This window comes from Sciurus vulgaris, assembly GCF_902686455.1.
Source record: "Sciurus vulgaris genome assembly, chromosome: 6".
In the NCBI taxonomy this organism is placed as follows: domain Eukaryota; kingdom Metazoa; phylum Chordata; class Mammalia; order Rodentia; family Sciuridae; genus Sciurus; species Sciurus vulgaris.
In genome coordinates, this window is record NC_136466.1 from 32,770,030 (window position 1) to 32,793,428 (window position 23,399).

The 23,399-nt window shown below is 36.5% G+C and overlaps 1 protein-coding gene across 1 annotated transcript in view; it reads right to left on the reverse strand.

Annotated features, from left to right (window-relative positions):
* CDKL3 (cyclin dependent kinase like 3) overlaps window positions 1-22,453 on the reverse strand; it is a 42,196-nt gene extending 19,743 nt beyond the window's left edge. The window contains exons 1-4 of the mRNA XM_079144157.1: window positions 22,316-22,453; window positions 21,721-21,907; window positions 18,586-18,780; window positions 7,273-7,451 (exon numbers count right to left, since the gene is read on the reverse strand). Coding sequence (XP_079000283.1) covers window positions 7,273-7,451; window positions 18,586-18,780; window positions 21,721-21,885 — 539 coding nt within the window. The 5' untranslated portion in view covers window positions 21,886-21,907; window positions 22,316-22,453. The remainder of the gene's footprint in view (window positions 1-7,272; window positions 7,452-18,585; window positions 18,781-21,720; window positions 21,908-22,315) is intronic.
* Window positions 22,454-23,399: the final 946 nt, after the last annotated feature.

The following is a 23,399-nucleotide window of genomic DNA, read 5'->3' on the forward strand; positions in this document are numbered from 1 at the left end:
GCCCTGGGTTCAATCCCCAGCACCAATAAAAAAAAAAAAATCTTATAACAGTAATAAAAAGACAAACCAATTTAAAAATACTCAAAGACTCTGAATAGAAATTTCTCTGATATGCAAACAACCAATAAAGCACAGGAAAAAGTGTTCAGTATCATTACCCAACAGGGAAATATAAATCAAACACACAGTAAAATATCATTTCATACCCAGTAGCATGGCTAGAATAAAAAAATTATATAATAACAAGTGTTGGCAAGGATGTGGGGAAATTATAGCCCTCATACTCTGCTGACAAGAAAGTAAAATAATGAAGATGTTAGGAAAACAATTTGGCAGTTCAAACAATTAAATTTATCATGTTATGATCCAATAGCTTCATTCCTAGGTGTATACCTAAGAGAAATGAAAATATATGTCCACACAAAAACTAGTGTATAAACATCTGTAGCATTTCTTTGTAGGCAAAAGATTCATCAATGGACAGGTAAACAAAATGTGTTATATCCAAACAACAGAATATTATTGGAAAAAAAGGAATGAAACACTGACTGGGGGTGGTGTATTTCAGGGGTAGGGCAATTGTCTAGCATGCATGAAGCCCTGGGTTCAACCCCCAGCACTGGAGGAAAAAAAATGAGTGAAATACCAGTACATGCTACAACTTGGGAAGAATCTTGAAAATATTAAGTGAAAGAAGCCAATCACCAAAGACCACATATTACATGATTCCATTCAAATGAAAGTTCAGAATAGGGAAACTGCAAATATAGAGCATAGACTAGTGGTTGCTGAGAGTTGGGCGAAGGAGTCAGAGATATAGGGGTATAATAGCTAAAGGGAACGAGAATTTTTGAGGTAATAAAAATGTTCTAAAATTGAGCTGGGGTTGTGGCTCAGTGGAAGAGCATTTGCTGAGCATGGGTGAGGTACTGGGTTTGATCCTCAGCACCACATATAAATAAAATAAAGGTCCACTGACAACTAAAAAATACTTTTAAAAAAGTTCTGAAATTGTGGTGATTGGTGCACTTACCAGTAAATACTAAAAACCACTGACATTCACACTTTGAATGAGTGAATTGTATTGTATATGAATTATATCCCAATAAAACTTATTTTCTAAAAAGATATATAGATGGCTGACTCTAGGTCTAGGAAAAAAAAAACATGTAAAAATAAGCCTAGAACATCTTGTCAGTTAGGTAGCAAAGAAGCTATCAAAGACTCTATACTAGGTCATGTTAAAAAGACATAGGAGTTTACAATAAAAATAAATTTAAAAAAAAAATCAAAATTGAAAAAAAAAAAAAAGACATAGGAGCCATCTTGAAAGGCTTTCATTGGCCAAAGATGAAAAATTTTGAACTTCAATAATAAAAATACTTGTATAGGTACTCAGAACTTGTTATCCCAAAATATGGTTCCTTGACATGCTGTGTACTTTGAACTGAAAGAGACCGGAAGAACCTCAGAAGCAAGGTCTCTCTGACCTTCTCTTGTCCTCCTTTCTTCCCTGTTCCCCAAGGTATGTCATAGAAACTAGAATTCCTCTCCTCCAAAGCAAGTCATAAAAGCTAGAAAGAATACTCTCTCACCTACTTTTCCTGATTCCCTGACTTCCTATTTTTCCTCATTCCAGAGGGATCTTGTCCCTTGTACAGGTGGGGGTAGTGAGAATGCTATACAGAGGGAAAAGAATCAGAATGAACAGGCCTTGCTGGCTTTCTCCCCTCAGTTTATTACCATTAGATCATACCCTTTTATTCTAATTATGTTTCTCCACAATTATTCATATCTTTTTGTCATACTTAGCATAAAAACACAAGCTTTTCTTGGGTCTTCATTTCTGAAGGATTCTATGCCATATACAACTTTTTAAAGTAAATCAAGATGTGTAAGTGCACATCTGTAATCTCAGCTACTCAGGAGGCTGAGGCAGGAAGATCACAAGTTCTAGGCCAGCTTGGGCAACTTAGTGAGATGCTATTCCAAAATAAAAAATAAAAGGTCTTCTGGGGATGTAATTCAGTGATAGAGTGCCCCTGGGTTCAATCCTGACTACTGGGGGTAGTGGGGAGCTTGTGATCTTGTGATGAGTGCAAGAAAGCATTATCCTCTTGCTCCAACAACTGCAATGCAAAGAAATCCATTAAATAAGTTTAGGTCCATGAGTTCCATGCTGGGGATGGAACCCAGAACTTTGCACACATGCTAAGCAAGCAGTGTACCACTGAACTACATCCCTGGCCTGGTGATATTTTTAGAAAATTAATTGTAGACTTTGGAGGTCTCTTTTTAGAGCCAATTCATTTTAAACACTGATAAACATTTATTCTGCTTTCTCTATATGAACTATATCCCTGAGTAACCAAATGAGGAGAAATGTCCCTTCATAAAGTATTCTAAGTAATAAATTTAAAAAGGACGATGCAGTTAAAATATTACCATTTTGCAAACCCCTAAGAGTTGGTGGATCTCGCCATTAAGCATTAATGGCTGCTAGCATCACATTATGTACCTCCTAATAAAAGAAGAAAATAAAGCCTGTCCTCTTGCCAAAGGGACTGAACCTCAGACTGTCCAGCCTCTGGAACTAGCTGTCAATTCCTAGAAAATAAAAAGTTAGGGAAGCACGTTGAACTTCCCTGTGAGAATGCAATAAACAAAATTCAGACTGTAAGAAATTCAACATAGCAAATGGTCTGGCTTTAACAGATAAACTATAAGGAAAAGAAAAGGATAAAGGAAATTTCTTTAGTTTTTTGTTATCATTTGTTTTGCAGCTAGTGCTAGGGATCAAACCCAAGGCCCTACTGCATGTAAGGCACTCACTCTACCATTGAGCTACATCTTCAGCTCCAAATTCCTGCAGTTTAAAAGAGATTTTAAAAACATATCAAATCTTATTTAAACAAAAAAGACAAGTGTCATTTTCACAAATATACCAAATTTGGGTAACATTAGGATAAAAAGCAACTGGGTAAGGGATATATGAAAACTCTTTGTACTATCCTTTGAAACCTTTCTATAAATCTAAAATTTTCCCAAAAGTTTATTTAATAAAAAAGGCGAGGATGGCTATTAAAAAAATAATAATAAAAAGGGTTAGCAAAGATATACAGAAACTGTAACCCTCATATTCAGCTGGTGGGAATGTGAAAATAATGGAAACACTCTGGAAGACAGCATGACGGTTCCTCAAAAGATCAAACAGCTACCATATGACCCACAGTTCCAATTCGTAAGTAAACACCTCAAAGAAATGAAAACATTTACCTACACAAATTTTCAGAGCAGCATTATTCTTAATAGCAAAAAAAGGAGAACCAAGTCAAGTGTTCATTAATTAATGAACGTTAGGTAAATGACATGTGATACATCCACACAATGTAATATTATTCATCCATAAAAAAAATGAAGTACTAATATGGCACACCATGGATGAACCTTAAAAAATGTAAATGAAAGAAGACAGTCTCAAAGGACCATATATTGTATAATTTCATTTACATGAAGCATCCAGAATAGGCAAATCCACAGAGAATAAAAGTACATAAGTGGTGGCCTAGGCCTGGAGAGGTTGGGAAGAAATGGAAAGTAACTGCTAATAAATATAGGGTTTAAGGACTGGGGATGTAGCTCAGTGGTAGAGCACTTGCCTAGCATGTTGAAGGCCCTGAGTTCAATAATCCCCAGGACTAAAAAACAAAAACAAAAACAAAAACAACAAAAAAACAGATACAGGGTTTCTTTTGGGTGTGACAAATATGGTCTAAAATTATTGAGGTTATTTATGGTTGCACAACTCTGACTATGCTACAGATGACTGAATTGTACACTATAAATGGGTAAATTGTATGGTAGGCAAATCATATCTCAGAAAAGATGTCATAAAAAGGCAACATTTAACTAAATGGATGTACATATGAGTGATAAAACTATTAGAAAATGCAAGGAATTGATTACAATAAAAATCAACATTGTGGTTAGTTTGGGGACAAGGGAGCAGATTGTAATCGGAATGGGTTACAAAGGATTTCCTACGGTAGCAAGCAAAATTCTAGTTTTGATTTGATGGTGTAACTGTACATTTGTTATATGAGATTTTCTGTTGGTTTTGTTTGTTTGTTTATTACGATTAAAACTTTTTTTAGAAGAGACTCACTGGCAAATTTGTTCCAAACACAATGTAAAGTAGAATTCAATCTTATTATGTGCAAAGGACCAAATTTGACTATGTGGAATACAACAGATACTCAAAAGACTAGGCATGGAACCACCATATGACCCAGCTCTACCACTCCTCAGTATTTATCCTAAAGAATTAAAGTCAGCATACTATAGCAATACATCCACACCCATGTGTATAGCAGCATAATTCACAATAGCTAAACTATGGAACCAGCCTAGGTGACCATCAATGGATGAATGGATAAAGAAAACATAGTGTATGTACACAACAGTTTCATTCAGCCATAAACAATGAAATTATGTCATTTGCAGGACAATGGATGGAACTTGAGAACACTGCTAAGCTAAAAAAGCCAAACTCAGAAAGTCAAGGACCATGTTTTCTCTCATATATGGAAGCTAGAGAGGAATAAGGAAAAGAAAGGTGTGTGTGGGAACCTCATGAAAATCAAAGGGTAATCAGTAGAGTAGAGGAAAGGGACCAGAGGAGGGGAAAAGGGAGGAAAAGGGAGAACACTGGGGAATGATATTGGTCAAATTATTTTGTTATATTGTGTGCACGTACAAATATGTAATAACAAATCCCTCCCATTATGTGCAACTATAATGCACCAATTAAAAACATGGAAAAAGAAAAAATAGAACAGATTATGCATGTCCTCAAGGAACACATCTTTTAGAAAGAGGTTAAAAAATAAAGAGAGACAGAGAGAGAGCAAAAGAGGACTAGAGAAAGAGTGAAATTATGTTAAACGTTAGCTGAGGGGCTGGGGTTGTGGCTCAGTGGTAGAGCGCTTGTGTGAGGCACTGGGTTTGATTCTCAGCACCACATATAAATAAATGAATAAAATAAAAGTCTATCAACATCTAAAAATATTTTTAAAAAACGTTAACTGACATAATATTGGCAGAAAAGACAAAAGATTTAGAAGAGGATACAATTTAGGGGCAAGGGGTAGTGCTAGGGAGTGTGTCAGTGAAGGGTTTTGCCAGGCTTGGTTTGCACATGCCTGCAAATTCCAGATACTTGGGAGATTAAGGGAGAATGATGACAAGTTCCAGGCCAGCTTGGGCAGTTCAGTGAGTCCCTATCTGACTGGGATGTAGCTGAGTTGTAGAGTACCCTCGTGTTCAATCCACAGTACTAAGAAGAAAACAAAAGCAGTGCATGGTGGTGCATACCTATAATCCCAGCGTCTAGGGAAGCTGAGGCAGAAAATTTCAAATCAAAGTTCAAAGAATCAAAGTTCAAAGCCAGCCTCAGCAACTTATAGAGGCCCTAAGTAACTTAGTGAGACCCTATCTCAAAATAAAAAAAAAAGAGGGCTGGGGATGTGGCTCGTGGTTAAGTGCCCCTGGGTTCAATCCCCAGTGCAAAGAAAAAAATTGTACATAGATTTTACAAAGGCTATATTATGCCCAGGGACAAAAAGAATTGGAAGACAAATGCTGAATAAGAATAGCTAACATTTCAGAGAAACAACACGTATCCCATTTGTTTACAATAAAAAAAAAAAAGAATAGCTAACATTTATTGAGCATTTTCTATATTTTAATCCTTTTAGTATATCAAATTATTTAATTCTCACAACAAACTCATAAAGTGGGGCCTATTATTATTATCACTTTACAGGCAAGGCTTAGAGATGGTTTTGTGCAGGGTCTCAGTGGCAGGTACAACTAAAAAGTTACTCTGGGGTTGGGTACAATTTAAAAATTACTATTTGCTAGTCTTTGAAAGAGGATGCCATTTTTCCAGGAAACAGGCAGATCCAATTTTAAAATTGGCAGAGGGAGGTAATCCCAAAGACTCAGGAGGCTGGGACAGGAGGATCCCAAATTTGAGGCCAGACTCAGTAACTTAGCAAGACCCTGTCTCAAAATTTAAAAAATATTTTAAAAAGGACTGGGAGCGTAGCTTAGGGATAAAGTTAATTTGGGTTCAAACTCCAGTACCAAAAAAAGAAAAAAGTACTTAGGGGCGTGAATTGTGAATCCAGACCACCTGGGTTAGAAGCTAGGCACCTTAACCAGCTATGTGACTTCCAGTAATTATTTTACCTCTGTGCTTTGGTGTGCTTTTATTTAAACTGAGAATGGGCTGGGTATGGTGATGCACAACTGTAATCCCAGAGATTCAGGAAGCAGGAGGATGGCAAGTTCAAGACCAGATGCAGCAATTTAGCGAGGCCCTCACAACTTAGTGAGACCCTGTTTCAAAATATGGGCTGGGGTGTAGCTCAGTGCTAGAGTGCCTGCCTGGCATGTGCAAGGCCCTGGGTTCAATCTAAAGTACCAGCTGGGTGTGGTGGCACACTTCTGTAATTCCAGCTACTCTGGAGGCTGAGGCAAAAGAGGATTGAAAGTTTGAGGCCAGCCTGAATGATTTAAAGAGACCCTGTCTCAAAATAAAACAAAAAGTTCTAGGATTATAGCTCAGTAGAAGAGCACTTGCCTAGCAAGTGTGAGACCCTAGGTCCTATCCCACTGCCACTATTATATATTAGCATAATAACAGAATAATAGTTTCCAGGAAAAGCGCAAGAAAATTATCCCTGCAATTCTATTAAAGAAATTGTACACCACTGTCCCTTTATATTCTTGAAGACTGATTATTTGTATTTTATCTAGTTATTTTACATTAGACTGAGACCATGTTCCTTTCAGAGTCATTGAGAACAGTACAATTTAAAAATTACTAGTTGCTAGTCTTTGAAAGAGGATGCCATTTTTCCAGGAAACAGGCAGATCCAATTATAACACTGGCAGAGGGAGGTAAATGATTTAAAACCCTTTGCAGAATGTAGAGACCAAAGATAAACAGAGGGGGCAGATTTCCAAAGGTATGGCGCAGCTTAAAGCAAGCATGGATATACCCTGAGATCTCTGCCCATGTCTCCTGGTGCTGCAGCCATTTAACCAGAGGTTAAGCACAGCAGCAGCCACCAGCAATACAGGTGTTCATAGGGTCTTTGTTACCTTTAGACGTGTCCCTCTTCTTAGACCCAATCTAGACACAGAGGGCAGAGAGTGTCAGTAAACGCCTGGGAAAGGCTAGGCAGGTTCCCAAAATATACATACTTTCCGTAAGAAGTATCTTTTAATACTAGTTCTGGAGCTCTATACCAGCGTGTGGCCACATAGTCTGTATAAATGTCCCCAGGAGCTGCTAGGGTTCGTGCAAAACCAAAATCACAGAGCTTAGTAATTCCTGACTGGGATACTAAAATATTCTCAGGTTTTATATCTCGATGAATAATCTAAAAAACAAACAGAAGATGAAATATATTAAAATAAGGTTTCACTTTCTAGAAAATCTCTCAAAAATTTTACTGAGAAAATCTAGTTAAGGCAATGAAGTTACTTCCTTACCACATGTAAAAATAGTTACATGTTTTCAATTCTTACCCTATCCATCACTTCAAAATTAAATGAAGCCAGGCTGGCATGGTGGTGCACGCCTGTAATCCTAGCTACTTGGGAGGCTGAAGCAGGAGGACTGCAAGTTCAAAGCTAGTCCCAGCAACTTAGTGAGAGCTTGTCTTAAAATAAAAAATAAAAAGAACTGGGGATGTAGCTCAGTGGTAGAATACCTCCTAGTTTCAAATCCCAGTACCAAAAAATGAAAAAAGAAATGAAGCCAAGATAGACATAATACTAAAAAGGTAAATCACATTTCTATAAAAAAGATCAAAAGCACTTAAGAACATTTAACTTTCCTTTAACCCCATGGCCCACTCCAGTTACTGCCCTTTCTCATTTCCTTCACAGCTAACCCTCCTGAAGTCACCCTCTTGTACTCTTACTCTTCACTCTCTATCCAACTATTCACCATTCTCTGAGTTCAACATATGAGATTCATTATATTTGTCCTGTGCCTTATTTCACCTAACACAGTGTCCTAAGGATCATCCATGTTATCACAAATGATAGTATTTTGTTTTTTAAAGCTGAATAGTATTTCATTGTATATATATGCCATGTTGGAATTCATTTATCCATTCATCCACTGAAGAACATTTTGGTTCTAATTTCATTTCTTGGTTATTAAGAAAAATGCTGCAGTGAACAAGAGTGCAGATAACTCCTTGACATACTGATTTCATTTCCTTTTGATATATACTAGTGGTATTGATGGAGCATATGAAAGTTCTATTATTCATTTTTTTAGTTGTTTATTTTGCGTCTGAGGATTGAACCCAGGGCTTCACACACCCTAGGCATGTATGTACTCTATCCCTAACCTACACCCCCAGCCCATTAATTCTTATTTTTTGAAGAATTACCATACTGTTTTGTATAATGGCTATACTAGTTTGCATCCCCACCAACATTGTGCAAGGGTTCCCTTCTTTTCTTTTTTCCTGGTACTAGGGATTGGACCCAGAGGGTGTTCTACCCCTGAGCTACAGCCCCAGTGCCTTCCCCTACCTTTCTAAGATTTTGAGATAGTCTCTCTAAGTTTCCAAGAATGGTCTTGAAATTGTGATACTCATGTCTCAGCCTCTGGAGTAGCTGGGATTACAGGCATGTGCTGCTGAGCCTGGCTGTATGCCTTTTTTTTTTTTTTTTTTTTTTTTCTTTTTTAAATCCTTGTACCAGGTATTGAACCCAGGGTGCTTAATCACAGCCACATCCCCAGTCCTTTTTATTTTTGATTTTGAGACAAGGTCTCACTAAATTGCTCAGGGACTCACTAAATTGCTGAGGCTAGCTTCAAACTTGCAATCCTCCTGTCTCAGCCTCCTGTAATTCTGCTGGAATTACAGAACTGCTGGGATTACAGGCAAATGCCACTGTGCCTGGCTGAGAAACATCTGTTTCTATTCTTTGTCCATTTTTAAATCAGTTTATCTGCTTTCTTACTATTGTATTAAATTTTTTACATATTTTGGATGTTAACTCAACATCGGAGGTATGATTTACAAATATTTCTCCTCTTCTGTAGGTTCTCTTCACTCTGCTGATTGTTTCCTTGGTTAAAAGGCTAAGAAGGCTTTTAGTTTAATGTGATCCCGTTTGTCTATTTTTACTTTTGCTGCATGTGCTTTTGGATTCATATTTTAAAAAATCATTGCCCAGATCAGTATCATGGAGTCTCCTCCTATGTTTTCTTCTAGTAATTTTAGATTCAGGTCTTATATTTAAGTTTTAGTCGATTTTGAGATGATTTTTACATATGGTTCATCAACTCATAAGCTTTAGTAACTATCCATACACTGATGATTTCTACATTTCTATCTCTTAACAAGATCTCTGTCCTGCTTTCCAGGAGTGAAAGTCCACAAGAAATCCCACAACACTGACCACAGGCCGCTCAAATTCAGCAAATTCAAAACTAAATCGTCTTCTCCCTTAAATCTACTCATTTTCAATAATACATTATTTCAATGAGTGGAGCCACCACTGACCCCACAGTTCAGGCGAAAAACCAAGGCCTTTTCCCCTGTCCTTCACACTATGTCAATAGATCTACTTGTCTTCCTACCTCAAATCTCCTCAGATCTCTCAAACAAAAGTATTAAACACACATATCAATTATTCTCCCTGAATCCACTCTGATCCCTTCCAGTCCAAGTCACAGTACTATTTTAAAATCACATGTGTGATCATGTCACTTCTCTGTTACCCTTCAAGGATTCCCCATCCCACAGGATAAATTTCAAACTCCTCCAAAAAAATGGCTTGAAAGGACTTGTAAGATTTGGCCCCTGCCTACCTTCTCAACCTCCCCTCCCTGGTCTACAGAATATTAGTTTCCAAATTTGCCAGAGTCAATATTAATTTCCCAATCTCTGTGCATTTGTTTATGCTGTTCCTGTTGCCTGACCAACCATTTCCTTAGACATAAGCTTAAATGTTTGTTCCTTCCATACATTCACATCATTCTGCACACCTCCCTCCACAGTATTTATCATGCTGAACTGTCAATTATTTACTTGTCTGAAACTCCAACTGTACTGTAAATTCCATGAGGGTAAGATACATGCCCTGTTCAAGCAATATTCTCAGTGTCCAATATAGTGCCTAGAGCAAAGAAGTCATTTAAAACTTTTATCAGATGAATGATAGAGACATACTCATCATCTATAGTGTCATAGCATGAGTAAAAATGTCTCCATATTAGAAATGTGGAATCTTTCCTTCTTCATAGAAAATACTGTCATAAATCCTTAGAAGTTGCTCTCGTTTGGCCTCAATCTGCCTCCATAAATAGCCAAAATAAATAAATAAATAACTTAGGATAAGCCTTTCTAATTGAACTTCCTTAAGGCTTTCATCTGTCAAACTACATTAATCTTTTTTTCTTCCACAGTTGATATTGAATTCCTACTATATGCCAGTCACTATGTCAAAGTCTGAGGATATAATGTGCATAAAAATAGACATAAATAAGCACAATATGATACTACTTCACATATTCTGCCCACCACACACCCATCAAACTCCTCAGTGTTATAAAATGGGGCAGGAAGAGTCATCCACTCCATGTCTTAACATTCTCAGTTTTTTCAGCAACCAACACTATGACTACAGCCAGAATATTATTAGAAACCAAACACTCTCTGAATTCTTACTTTTACAATTCTGTTTTGACAGCATCTTCCTTCATCTTTCATCATAAATTGAAACCTCCATAAAAGCAATCTCTCTTCATTTTAGATGATCTTTAATATTTCTTATCAATGTTTAGTTTTCAATGTACAAGTCTTGAACATCTTTTGTCGAATTTTTCCTATTATTTCATGCTTTTATTCTTTTGTAAGTGATATTTTTAAATTTCAATTTCTGATTGTTGCTAATATATAGAAATACAATTGATTTTAGTATACTGATCTTGAATTCCTCAACCTTGATAAATTCACTTAATAGTTCTGTTAGCTTTGTTGTAGATTTTATAGGATTTTCTACATAGATGATAACATTGACTGCGACTTAAGAAAATTTATCCCCCCAAAAGATGCCATTTCACACCTGTTAGAATACCTACAATAAAAAAGACAATAACAAGCCAGGTGCAATGGCACATACCTATAATCTAAATTATTTCAGCGGCTGAGGCAGGAGGAATACAAGTTCAAGGTTAACCTCCAACTCCGCAACCTAATGAGGCCCTAAGTAACTTAGATCCTAGGTTAAAATAAAATGAAAAGGGCTGGAGATGTAGCTCAGTGATAAAATGCCCGTGAGTTCAAACCCTAGTACCAAAAATAAATAAATATATAAATAAAAGACAATTACAGGGTTGGGGGTATGGCTCAGTGGTAAAGCACCTCCTTAACATGCACAAGGCTCTGGGTTAGATTCCTAGTGCACATGCGCATGCACACACACGCACGCGTGTGCAAAAAACACTCAATGACATTAACGAATCTTGGGGAGTCAGTGAAAGAAATGGAACCCATTGCTGGTGAGAAATGATACAGTCACTTTGGAAAACACTTTGATCATCTCTTTAAAAACAATACAGGAAAAACCAAAGGCAGAATGTTTTCTCTGATATGTGGATGCTAATTCACAATAAGGGGGGCCCTGGCTAGGGAAGAATAGAGTTGTTTTGATTAGGTAGAGGGGAGTGAGGGAGGGGAGTAGGTATGGGGGAAGAAAGAATAGCAGAATGAATCAGGCATTATTACCCTATACATATATGACTACATAACCAGTGTGATTCTACATCACATACCACCAGAAGAATGAGAATATACTCCATTTATGTATGATGTGTCTAAGTGTATTCTACTGTTACATAAAACTAATTAGAATAAATACAATAGTAAAAGATATTGTGGCTTAAGAATAATACAAAAATTTGTAATTTAAATATAAAGCAATAACATTAAAAAAAAATACAGGTTGGGCATGGTGGCGCACACCTGTAACCCCAGCAGTTCAGAAAGTTGAGGCAGCAGGATTGCAAGTTCAAGGCCAGCCTCAGCAATTCAGCAAGACTGTATCTCAAAATAAAAAATAAAATTAAGAAGGGCCGGGTTTCTGGCTCAGTGGTAGAGTACTTGCCTAGCATGTGTGATGAGCTGGGTTTGATTCTCAGCACCATATATAAATAAATGAATAAAATAAAGGTCCACCAATATCTAAAAATATTTTTAAAAATAAATAAAATTAAAAGGACTGGGGTTACAGCTCAGTGGTAAAGCCCCCTTGGGTGCTTAATCCCCAGTACAAACAAACAAAAACAAAAAAGTCACATAAAAAATCAATAAAACTAACCATGTGATCCAACAATTCCAATCCTGGACATATAACCATGAAAATTAAAAATGTACATCCATGCAAAGACTACACATGAATTTTCACAGCAGTATTATTTATAAGAGCCCAAAATTTGAAACAATCCAAATGTCCATCCACAATGTCCATTGTGTATGGATAAACAAATGTGGTATATTTCATACAATGGAATATCATTGAGCAATTAAAAGAAATGAAGTAGCAATGCATGCAACAACAAAGATGAATTTCAAAAAACCTATGTTAAATGAAGGAAACCATATGATAAAGGCCACGTATGGTATGACTTCATTCATAATAAATGTCTTAAAAGGCATTTCATTAGCCAGAAAGCAAATTCTTGGCTACCTGGAACTGGGAGTAGATATTGGGACTGAGTGAAATGAGCAAGAGGAATCTTTCTGGAGTGGTGAGAATATTTTATAATAGGACTGTGGTGATATTTGGAAGACTTTAAATTAATTAACTTTGAAAAGTCTGTCTGCTTATTAACTGACCACTAAGATAACTGAACAGAGATTTCAGAGGTCATACATGACAAAGAATATAGACTAAATAATTAGTTCAGGAAAGCAACTAAACTAAAAGTCACAGCCTCTACAACAAACCCTGAGTGAGATGGGAAACTGACTTCCAAAGTAGCCACAGTATATTATTTAAAACGTCCTGCTTTCAACATAAATTTATTAGTCATGCAAAAAACAAGTATGATCCATAAACAACAAAAAAAAAGAACTCAATAGAAACTTTTCTAGTAGAAGTTGACGCAGAACTTGCTAAAGAGCCATTAAATGGGCTAATTTGAACATATTTAAGTATGTTCAAATAACTAAAAAAGGGAAGGGGGCTAAAGAACTAAAGTATGACATAATGTCCAATAAAAGATATCAATAAGAGTTATAAATTATTTTTAAAAAGAACTAAATAGAAAAACACATAAAGAAAGCAAAAAGATAACCCACAGAATGGGAGAATATGTCTATAAATCATGTATCTGATAAACATCTAGTACCCAAGGTATATAAAATACTACTTAGCAATACAAAGCCAAAAAATCTGATTAAAAAATGGACGGTATGGGCTGGGATATAGCTCAATGGTAGAGTGCTTGCCTAGTGTGTGTGAGGTCCTGGGTTCAATCTCCAGTACCACAAAAGCAAAATATAAAATAAAATAAAAACCTATTTTTAAATAACATGAATAGAAATTTCTCCAATGAAGATATAGAAATAGGATTTGCACATTCTGGATATTTTATTTAAATGGAATATGTAGTCTCTATCACCTGATTTCTTTCATTTAACATGTTCTCAAAGTTCATTCATGTTGTAACATGTATCAGTACTTCATTCCTTTTATGACCAGATAATATTCCATTGTATGGCTGGACTTCATTTTGTTTATCCATTCCTCAGCTGAAATACATTTGGATTGTTTCCTCTCTTTGGCTATTATCAATAATGCTCCTATAAACATTCCTGTGCAGGTTTTTATATGAATATGTTTTCATTTCTCCTGGGTATAGATAAACCTAGAAGTGGAATTTTAATTTTGCATTTCGGTAACAGCTCATGATGCTGAACATCATTTCATTTGCTATTAGCCATTTGTATATCTTCTTAGGAGAAATTAATCAAATCTTTTTTTTTTAAACCTCCTGGTACTGGGAATTGAACCCACAATGGGATGCTCTACCACAGAGCTTCACCCCCATCTCTTTTTATCTATCCATCTATTGATAGAGATATAGATATATAATTTTTGATACTTTACCACTGAGCTATATCCCCAGTCATTTTTATTTTTTATTTTGAGACAGATTCTCACTAAGTTGTGGAGACTGGCCTTGGATTTGTGATTTGCAATCCTCTTGACTCGGCCTTCTGAGTCATTGGAATTATAGATGTGTGCCACTGTACCCAGCCACAGAGAAGTATTTCAAGATAAAATGTCAGGTTGTATGGGATGTACTTCAAACTATTTGGGGAAGCAAAATAGATGAAGTGCATATAGCAAAATATAACAACTGTTAAATATTTAAATAATAAAAATTTCTTTTTGGAAGAGTAGATGTTTAAAATCTAAACGCTGTGTAAAAAAATATGTAAAAGGGGTCTAAATTTAGGGAATTAGGAATTTGTGGAGTAAGTGGTTGGGTTAGGGCTAGGAAAGCTTAACAAATCTTAGGTATTAATCAGAATCACTGAATTCATAAAATTTATTGGAAGTTGGATAAAATTTAACAAGCTCTATTTTTTTTTTCTTCTTCAGTTTTTTGGGTAGTGGGGATTGAACCCAGGGGCACCTAACCACTGAGCCACCTCCCCACCCCTTTTTATATTTTGAGACTGTTTTCACTAAATTGTGACCTGCCTCAGCCTCCAGAGCCCCTGGGGTTACAAGCATTCACCACCACACCCAGCTTAACAAACTCTATAAGAGTAGGAACCAAATCTTAAACTCAGGTTGCATCTCCAGCACCTAGTAAAAGCAGTTTGTTTTTGGTAGAAGTGCATTACATTCTTGTTCAATAAATGAATGAGGAAGGAAATAAATATTTCTCCCTCACAAGTGGCTAAATATTTGCATTTACATTCTGAGTGCTTTCAGAATGTTTTTTGCTTGGTTTTGTTTTGTCTTTTTCATGCAAGGATCAAACCCAGAATCTCACACATCCTAAGCCTGCATGAACTACATCCCCAACCCCTAAAATGGTTATGAAGAGGTTTTTAATATTAACCAGATGGAATTCCTAAATTATAAAAACAACTAAAATGAGGAAGATATACTATATCCCTACAATGAATTAATTACTGCAACTAAATATTAAATTTTATTTGAGCGGCTAGAAGTGAATATAAAAAAGGAAGTATATTTTCATTAATAAATAAAAGAAGGTAAACGAATAGATCTGATGACAAAAAACTTTATGTCTGATACTGTGACTTTATGAATGATTAAAATCAATAAGGGATGTCATGGTAGACAATATCCTAGACATTTTAATGATAGAAAATACCAATCATTTGAAATTTTGATTTTTATCAACATGAAGATAACCTTAAATCATCAAGGTCCAAACTCATATATTCAGATAACAGGTGTAATGATATTTTCTATCATGAGCCACTCATTCATGGATGCTTTAATTCTCAAAGGTAATTAACCTTCCAATATTCTGTGAGGTGAGAGACAGGGATAATTTTACTCTAGATCCTAGGTAAAATAGAGAAAGACGTGACAAATGAAAATATATTCATAAAAAGACCTGTATACAAATATTCTTAATAGCTTTACTCATAATAGCCCAAAATTTCTACCAATGGCTAAACAAATTGTACAATATTCAATCAATGGAATGCTTTTGTGCAATAAGTGAACAAACTGCTGATACATGTAATAACATGGATTTATTTCACAGAAGTTTTTCTGATTTTTTGAAAGAAATTGAACACAGAAGAGTATAAACTGAATGATTCCATTTATTTGAAATTTTAGAATGAGAAATCTAAAACCATACTAGTGGTTGTGGTGGGGGGTAAAGTGATATTGACTCCAAAGGGACATGAATAAACTTTCTAGAAAGACAGAAATTTCTGAGCTGGGATTGTGGCTCAGTGGTGGAGTGTTTGCCTAGCATGTGTGAGGCAGTGGATTCGATCCTCAGCACCACATATAAATAAATAAATAAAATAAAGGTCCATTGACAACTAAATTTTTTTTAATAAAAAGAAATTTCTGTATTCTATTTGAAGCGGTCATTAAGTGGGTATTTTTATCAGAAGTCATTGATCTGTATACTTGTGTGAATTTTATTGCATTTAAATTCTACCTTGCATCTTCCCTGCAACCTCCTCCCTCTCTCTGCTTCCTGACTTCACCATGAGCCCAGAAGCTTCCCTTTGTTGAACCCTTCCTCCATGATGTGCTGCCTCATTTTAGGCCCAGAGCAACAGAGTTGCTCAGTCCATAGACTGAGGCCTCTGAAACTGTGAGCCGCAAATAAGCGTTTCCTCCTTTAAGTTGTTGGGTGTTTCGGTCACAGTGACAAAAATTTAACAAAACATTCATCTGTGAGGTCTTCTATTCTCTGTTTGGCCCATATTCTCTGTTTTTAGCTGGGTGCGGTGGTGCCCACCTGTAATCCCAGTGGCTCAGGATACTGAGGCAGGAGGATCTCAGGTTCAAAGTCAGCCTCAGCAAAAGCGATACCCTAGGCAACTCAGTGAGACCCTGTCTCTAAATAAAATACATAAAAGGGCTGGGGATGTGGCTCGCTGGTCGAGTACCCCTGAGTTCAATCTCCTGTACTGCCTGCCCCCCACCACAAAAAAGGAAAAAGAAACATTTTTAGAGTCTACTGTGGATAAGATACTATACAGAAACAAAGATAACAATACTGTCCCTGACTTCTCACCAGTACTATGTATCAAGCACTTAAAATATAAGTGCTTACCTACTACTTCCTAATTTGATGTTTTAAAAAATCTGTGAGGTATGATAGTATCATTTTTATAGATGAGGAAACTAAGGTTCAAACAGGTTTAGATAACTTTCCTAAGGCCACAGAGTCACGGGGCTATCTCTGATTGCCCAAATTGTTTGGGGTTTCACAGATAACTCAATGGTGAAAACACAGGGTAGTCTGATTTCAAAGACTATATACAGTGTAAATTATTACATTATACTGCTGCCCCTTGGATCCACCTGGCAAGGAAATTACAATCTGAATTCCAGTTGCTATAGTAACAACACTTTACAAAACCACAAAGTGAAATGCACTACTACCAAGATAGAAATTAGAAACTAATATATATGATTTGAAAAAGCCTAGGATACAGTTGTGTCTATATCACCTACTTAATAAGCTACTTTTTGAGCATTTTACTGCTATTTCCTGCATATATAATTTACTGTTTATTTCTGACTATATATGTAATTTTCCAGAATGTTGAGAACAAATAAAGTTCCATATAAAGTGCTGAGCTAAACTTTTTTTTTTTTTTTTTTTTTTTTTTGTACTGGGGATTGAACTCAGAGGCACAGAACGACTGAGCCACATCCCCAGTCCTTTTTTATATTTTTATTTTGAGACAGGGTCTTGCTAAATTGCTTAGGGCTTCACTGAATGGCTGAGGTGGGCTTTGAACTTGCAATCTTCCTGCCTCAGTTTCCTGAGTCACTGGGATTAAAGGCCTGCACCACTTCAGCCAGCTAAACACTTAATAGGCTATGCTAACATCAACAATACAAATCAGGATAGTTGATGTTTTTATTGATTTTTCATAGGTCAAATGCCCTACATCTCTCTGCTACATCCTCCCCATTCACATTGACTAGCCTAATCTCCAGTTCCTAATTCCAAAACCTCCCTTTATCAAACCAAGTCTCCATTAAACCACGGCCCTTTCAGCATTTTAATGTACTTTCTTAATAAAAGGTGCCTCAGTTGATTTTTGATTCCTCTAAACCAAATTATTTTTTTTATTGTAAACAAATGGGATACATGTTGTTTCTCTGTTTGTACATGGAGTAAAGGCGTACCATTTGTGTAATCATAAATTTACATAGGGTAATGTTGTTTGATTCATTCTGTTATTTTTCCCTTCCCCCCACTCCTCCCACCCCTCTTTTCCCTCTGTACAGTCCTTCTTTCCTCCATTCTTGCCCCCCGCCCTAACCCTAACTCTAACCCTAACACTAACCCCTCCCACCCCCCATTATGTGTCATTATCCACTAATCAGCGAGATCATTCGTCCTTTGGTTTTTTGAGATTGGCTTATCTCACTTAGCATGATATTCTCCAATTTCATCCATTTGCCTGCAAATGCGATAATTTTATCATTCTTTATGGCTGAGTAATATTCCATTGTATATATATACCAGTTTCTTCACCAAATTATTGATGCCACCTTTAGCATCCCATACTCCATGTGCCCTACAGTGACAATTATTATGTATTGGACAAATGTTTTTTGCTTCTACAAACTGTAATTTAGTGACCCCCACCCCATAGCCATTTCTAGGATGTCTATTAGTGTCATATGGAAAAAGGATTATAACAACCTTCACCAAAAAAAATATTTAAATGGCATTTATGATTCTTATTCACCCTATAGTTTGGCTTTCTGTGAAGCACTTACATTATTGTTGTGAAGATATTCAATTGCTCGAAGGATCTGGAAGAGGTATTTTCTAAGTCGTTTACTCTCTAGTCCATGACAATAATGTTGTAATTCATCTAATACTGTGTGGTCAATAAATTCAAATACCAAATGAATTTTCTTTTTCTGTCTAAAAACTTCAATCAGATTGACCAGGTTTTCGTGACGAAATTGCTATTGACAAAAGAAACAGACTTTTAATAAATTATTTCAAACATAGTAACTTGTACATATAACATCTATATAATTTTAAAATATCCTTAGATTATTTTCCTCCATGTATTCAACAAAAATTTCTCAAGTGACTTGTTTAAATTCTTATTTTAAAATTTAAGACATTTCATGATCAATATTCATAAAGTGAGATGTATGTATTGCTTTACACCAAGTTGGCATTTGATTACTTATTTTAAAAACTTAGAGTCAATATACTATATGAAACTTGGTATGCTGCTGAGAAATGTCTTCATATTTTTAAACTTGGTTTGTGGTTAAATTTAACATCTGAAACTTAAGTCCTTACATTTTTTAGCTGTTTTGTTCTAGTTTTGTACAGGGGATCCAATTTAGTACCCTGCACAAGCTAAGCACACACTCTACCACTGAGTTATATCTCTAGCCCCCAGATCTTTATGTTTTCAAATAATGGATTTCAACACCATTAAGTAATTAATCTGAATTTATGCAAATTAATTATTTTCTAATTTAGGTCTTAGACTCTAGAGAGACTCTAGAGAGTAAACCATAAGTGTCAGGGGAAATTATAAATTTATCAGACTACAAAAAAATATTAAGCTATCTAGAAAACCTTCAGATATATGAGATATCAACTTATAACCAAAAGACATTACAAAAATATGCAATTATGTGTGGTAATTCTTGTTCATTGTCTCCACTATTAAGGACAAAATATCTTTTGTAATGGTACCAGTAATTGTTACAATAGTTTTAAAATGTCAAAAATGCCATGTAAACTAGGTACAGTAGTGGACACCTGTAATCCCAGCTACTTGGGAGGTTGAGGCATGAGGATCTCAAGTTCAAGGCCAGCCTAGGTAACTGTCAGACCTTGGGTCAATCCCAGGTACACATACACACACACACACACACACACACACACACACACACACACACAAACACACACACACACACAAAGCATATATGTCCTTAGAAAATAAATGAGGTTAATTTATTTTTACATTGACCTTATCACAATCAATTCTGAAATACTTCACCATTTTTTCAAATTACCAAAAATATTCATTCATTTGGCTAAAAATTAAAGGGTATATTTTTGATATTGAATTCATTAGAAAACTATACTTTTGTTTTTTTAATTTGCCTTTATTCCAGTGGCACAATGCTGATTTTTCTTCTCTCCCTAACTACTACAGAGATCAAAATCCTTGAAACATGACTAATAGAAAAACATGCTAAAATACAATGCCTTTCTCATTTTTTCTTCCAATTCCCCTGGTTGGAAAGACACCAGAGTGCTGCAGCAATGACAGAAATGACTGCTTTTGGACACAACAATTTTAATCCCTTACCTAAGGAAAATTACTGGCTTCCTGTCTAGTCTTATGTATTGCCAGAGTTACACCCCCAGTCCTTTAATTTTTTCTTATTTTAACTATGAGACAACAGGGTCTTGCTAAGTTGCTGAGGTTGGCCTCAAACTTGAGATCCTCCTGCCTCAGCAACCCCAGTTACTAGAATTACATCTTTGCAACACTGTGCCCAGAGGTAGCTTCTCAGAATGAAAACAAGAAACACCCCAAAATGCTTCATTACTCCTTTTCAAGTTGCTTAATTTTATTTTTCTCCATTACTAGGTATTTCTACAAACATGCTATTTATCTATAATTTATTCAATGAAATTCTAACATAAAGATGTAGTTCAAATTAAGTCATTTTGGTAATCTTTTTATATTTAACTAATCCAAGGAATATCTTAGTGGAATTAATTACAGCCAATTAACAATCCTATAAGAAGACAATTAGAATAGTTAAGGTGTCTTCAAATAATTTATGTACTAGTTGTAACAGTAAAATACATGTTAAAGTTCATCTCTATGTTGTGCCACATATTGGTTATTTTTTTTAAATGATGAAGTAGAAAAAAAAATCAGCTTAACTGCAACAGAGTTAAAGAAAGAACAAGAAGGCAGGCACAGTGGCCCACACCTGTAATCCAGCTACTTGAGAGGTTGAAGCAGGAAGATCCAAGTTTGAGGTCAGCCTGTGCAAATCAGCAAGACCCTGTCTTAAAATAAAAAGCAAAGGAACTCATGTATATGTAAAAAGAACAATTTTTTTAAAAGTGGAGAGAAAGAAAAAAAAAGAGGAACTGGGATGTAGCTCACTGGTACTTGCCTAGCAGGTGTGAGGTCCTATGTTCAAACTCCAGTGCTGAGGAAAAAAAAAACAAAAACCCCTTCACTTTTCACCTCTTACAAAATCAAGTTTTGACTCTGTCCTTAACTTAATAGACAAGAGCTTAGAATCTACTGCACTAACCTCAACTTTAATTCTGCACAGGAACCTGTACAGGCAAATGTCTCTATTCTTTTTTCTTTCTATTCTTGCTCTTTGTCAATTGTCCTTTAGCCTTTGAGTTTATGCTGTTTCCCAACTTGAAACTCAATAGTTTCATCCCTCCTATATAAATCTGACACATCCTTTAAAGCCAAATGTGTACCATTTCCTTCAAGAAAACTTCCCTGCCCAATAAGACTTGTGTCAATCACTTGGCATTTATTATGAGCCCATTTTTATTCAGTGTTATTTTTATATACTCTCCTTCTGATTAAATTATGAGTCATCAAGGAAATAATCACCTTTTACCCCTTTATGATCTCAGCAACTAGCACAATGTCTTGCATAGACTATTTTATTAAGTATATTTCGATATTTCCGAGTAATGATTTCATAAATATTGGCATAAGGTTACATGGTACACAAGCACATACATCTTGTATCACTATAAAACTACAAAATGTCGGCAATAAGTTCGGTTATTCTGTTGTAACTGAACTACTCTTTTATATATATTTTTATTTCATAGCAATTTATCTTTTGATTTACACAGCAATTAAGGCAAAAGCAGCAAACCTTTAGAAACTTTATTTCTCTCGTTGCAATTTTGTTGATAGATTTTTCTGGTTTCTCATAGAATATCTTAATGGCCACTATCTGCCCAGTATCCTTATGTTTACATTTCATTACTGTTCCGTAACTTCCCTCTCCCACTTTTCCAAGGGTTTCATACATCTCCATTTTCAAAGCCTGGTTTCTATTTCTTCATAGAAATAAAGAAATAAAATGGAAAATGTTAAACGTTTACATTTTTATTTATTCAAGCTGGACCCAGTTAGCCCCTATTTTCAAATTCAGAAGCATAGAAAAATAAGAATCTTTTCCACAAAGCCCTTATATCTTTGAGAACTCTGCCACTTCGGCAGTCAACTGTCTTTGACAGGCTCCAATCCTCACCAGAAGATTGGCAATTCTCCTGTTTTCTCAAGTCATTCCGATCACCTCACTACTTGTCACCATGCGTCAAGCGCGGGGTCCCCACACTTTCTATGCTACTATGGTCAAATTAGAGATTCCAGCACTAGTGCAGTCGTCCACACAACATGCCGCGGGTCCTAGCAAAGCCTCCTTCCCACCCACTCCTCAAACCCGACGTTTCAGAATCCCGGACCGTTGTCGCGCCCCACGCCCGCTGGTCGACTTTGTCCGGGCAGCCGCCGCCGCCTCAGCCCATTCTGTAGTCCCACTGGTCCGGCTCCGCGCAGCCCCAGCCAGGCGACGGACACAGGTCCTACTTTACAGGTTAACCTCCCCAGCCCTGGGTCGCTGGCTACCATGGCAACGATGTGGGGAGGGGAGGGCGCTCAAGCCCTAGTACGCAAGACCGGAATAACTGCGGGGTCCCGACCCGGAAGGAAAAGCAAGAAGCGGAAATGATCCGCAGCTAGGCCCAAGTGGAAGCGTGCTTGGAGTCTGGGAGGGAAATGCAGGTTGCTGTTGCAGTTGGAGAGTCCTCAAAGGTTCGTTTTGATCCGGGAACAGGAGCGTCCACATTTTGACTGCAGCGTAAGTGACTGCAAATCCTTTAGGGAAGGGAAAACGTGGTGAAAACTTTCCCGACCTGTGTCGCAGATGTGTCCCTGTTTGGGAGAATGCTAGCCGCTTCTGTTGGTCCTAAAAGGGTGACTGTGGTCATTAAACAGACAGCTCATAAAACCAGATATCCAAAGCTTTGTGTGATTAGAGTTTCCCAAACCACTAATATTTCTGTATATGAATGTCAGCAGTTGAAATTCATCCTCAAAACATAGATAAGATGGTTCTTTAACCAAGAACTTTTCTTGTACAGCTCAAACACACTGGGTCTTTGGGTATAGCTCAGTGTCAGAACATGTACTTAGCACGCGCCGAGGCCCTGGGTATCTACTATATGCCTTCTAAATTTTTCCAGATCTTGTAATTCCTTTTTAAAACTCCCTCACTACATGTCGAACTCTAAAAGGCTCTCTTTAGAAAGACAGTTCAGAGGGTCCTACCATATATGTTGAACAAGGGCACAGAGAAAAACCCAGTGTCCAGGTTTGGAGTGACACCCTTCAGTGAGCAACATGTATATACTAGAGCAAGTTCCCGGGTGTGCTGTCTTTATGGGGACTTTACTTTCCTATTTCTATAAAGTGTTAAATGTAAATAGCTATGCTTCCCCTAAATAAGAGGACAGACATTATTTTCCACTAATTCTAGTGTAGTGGTTC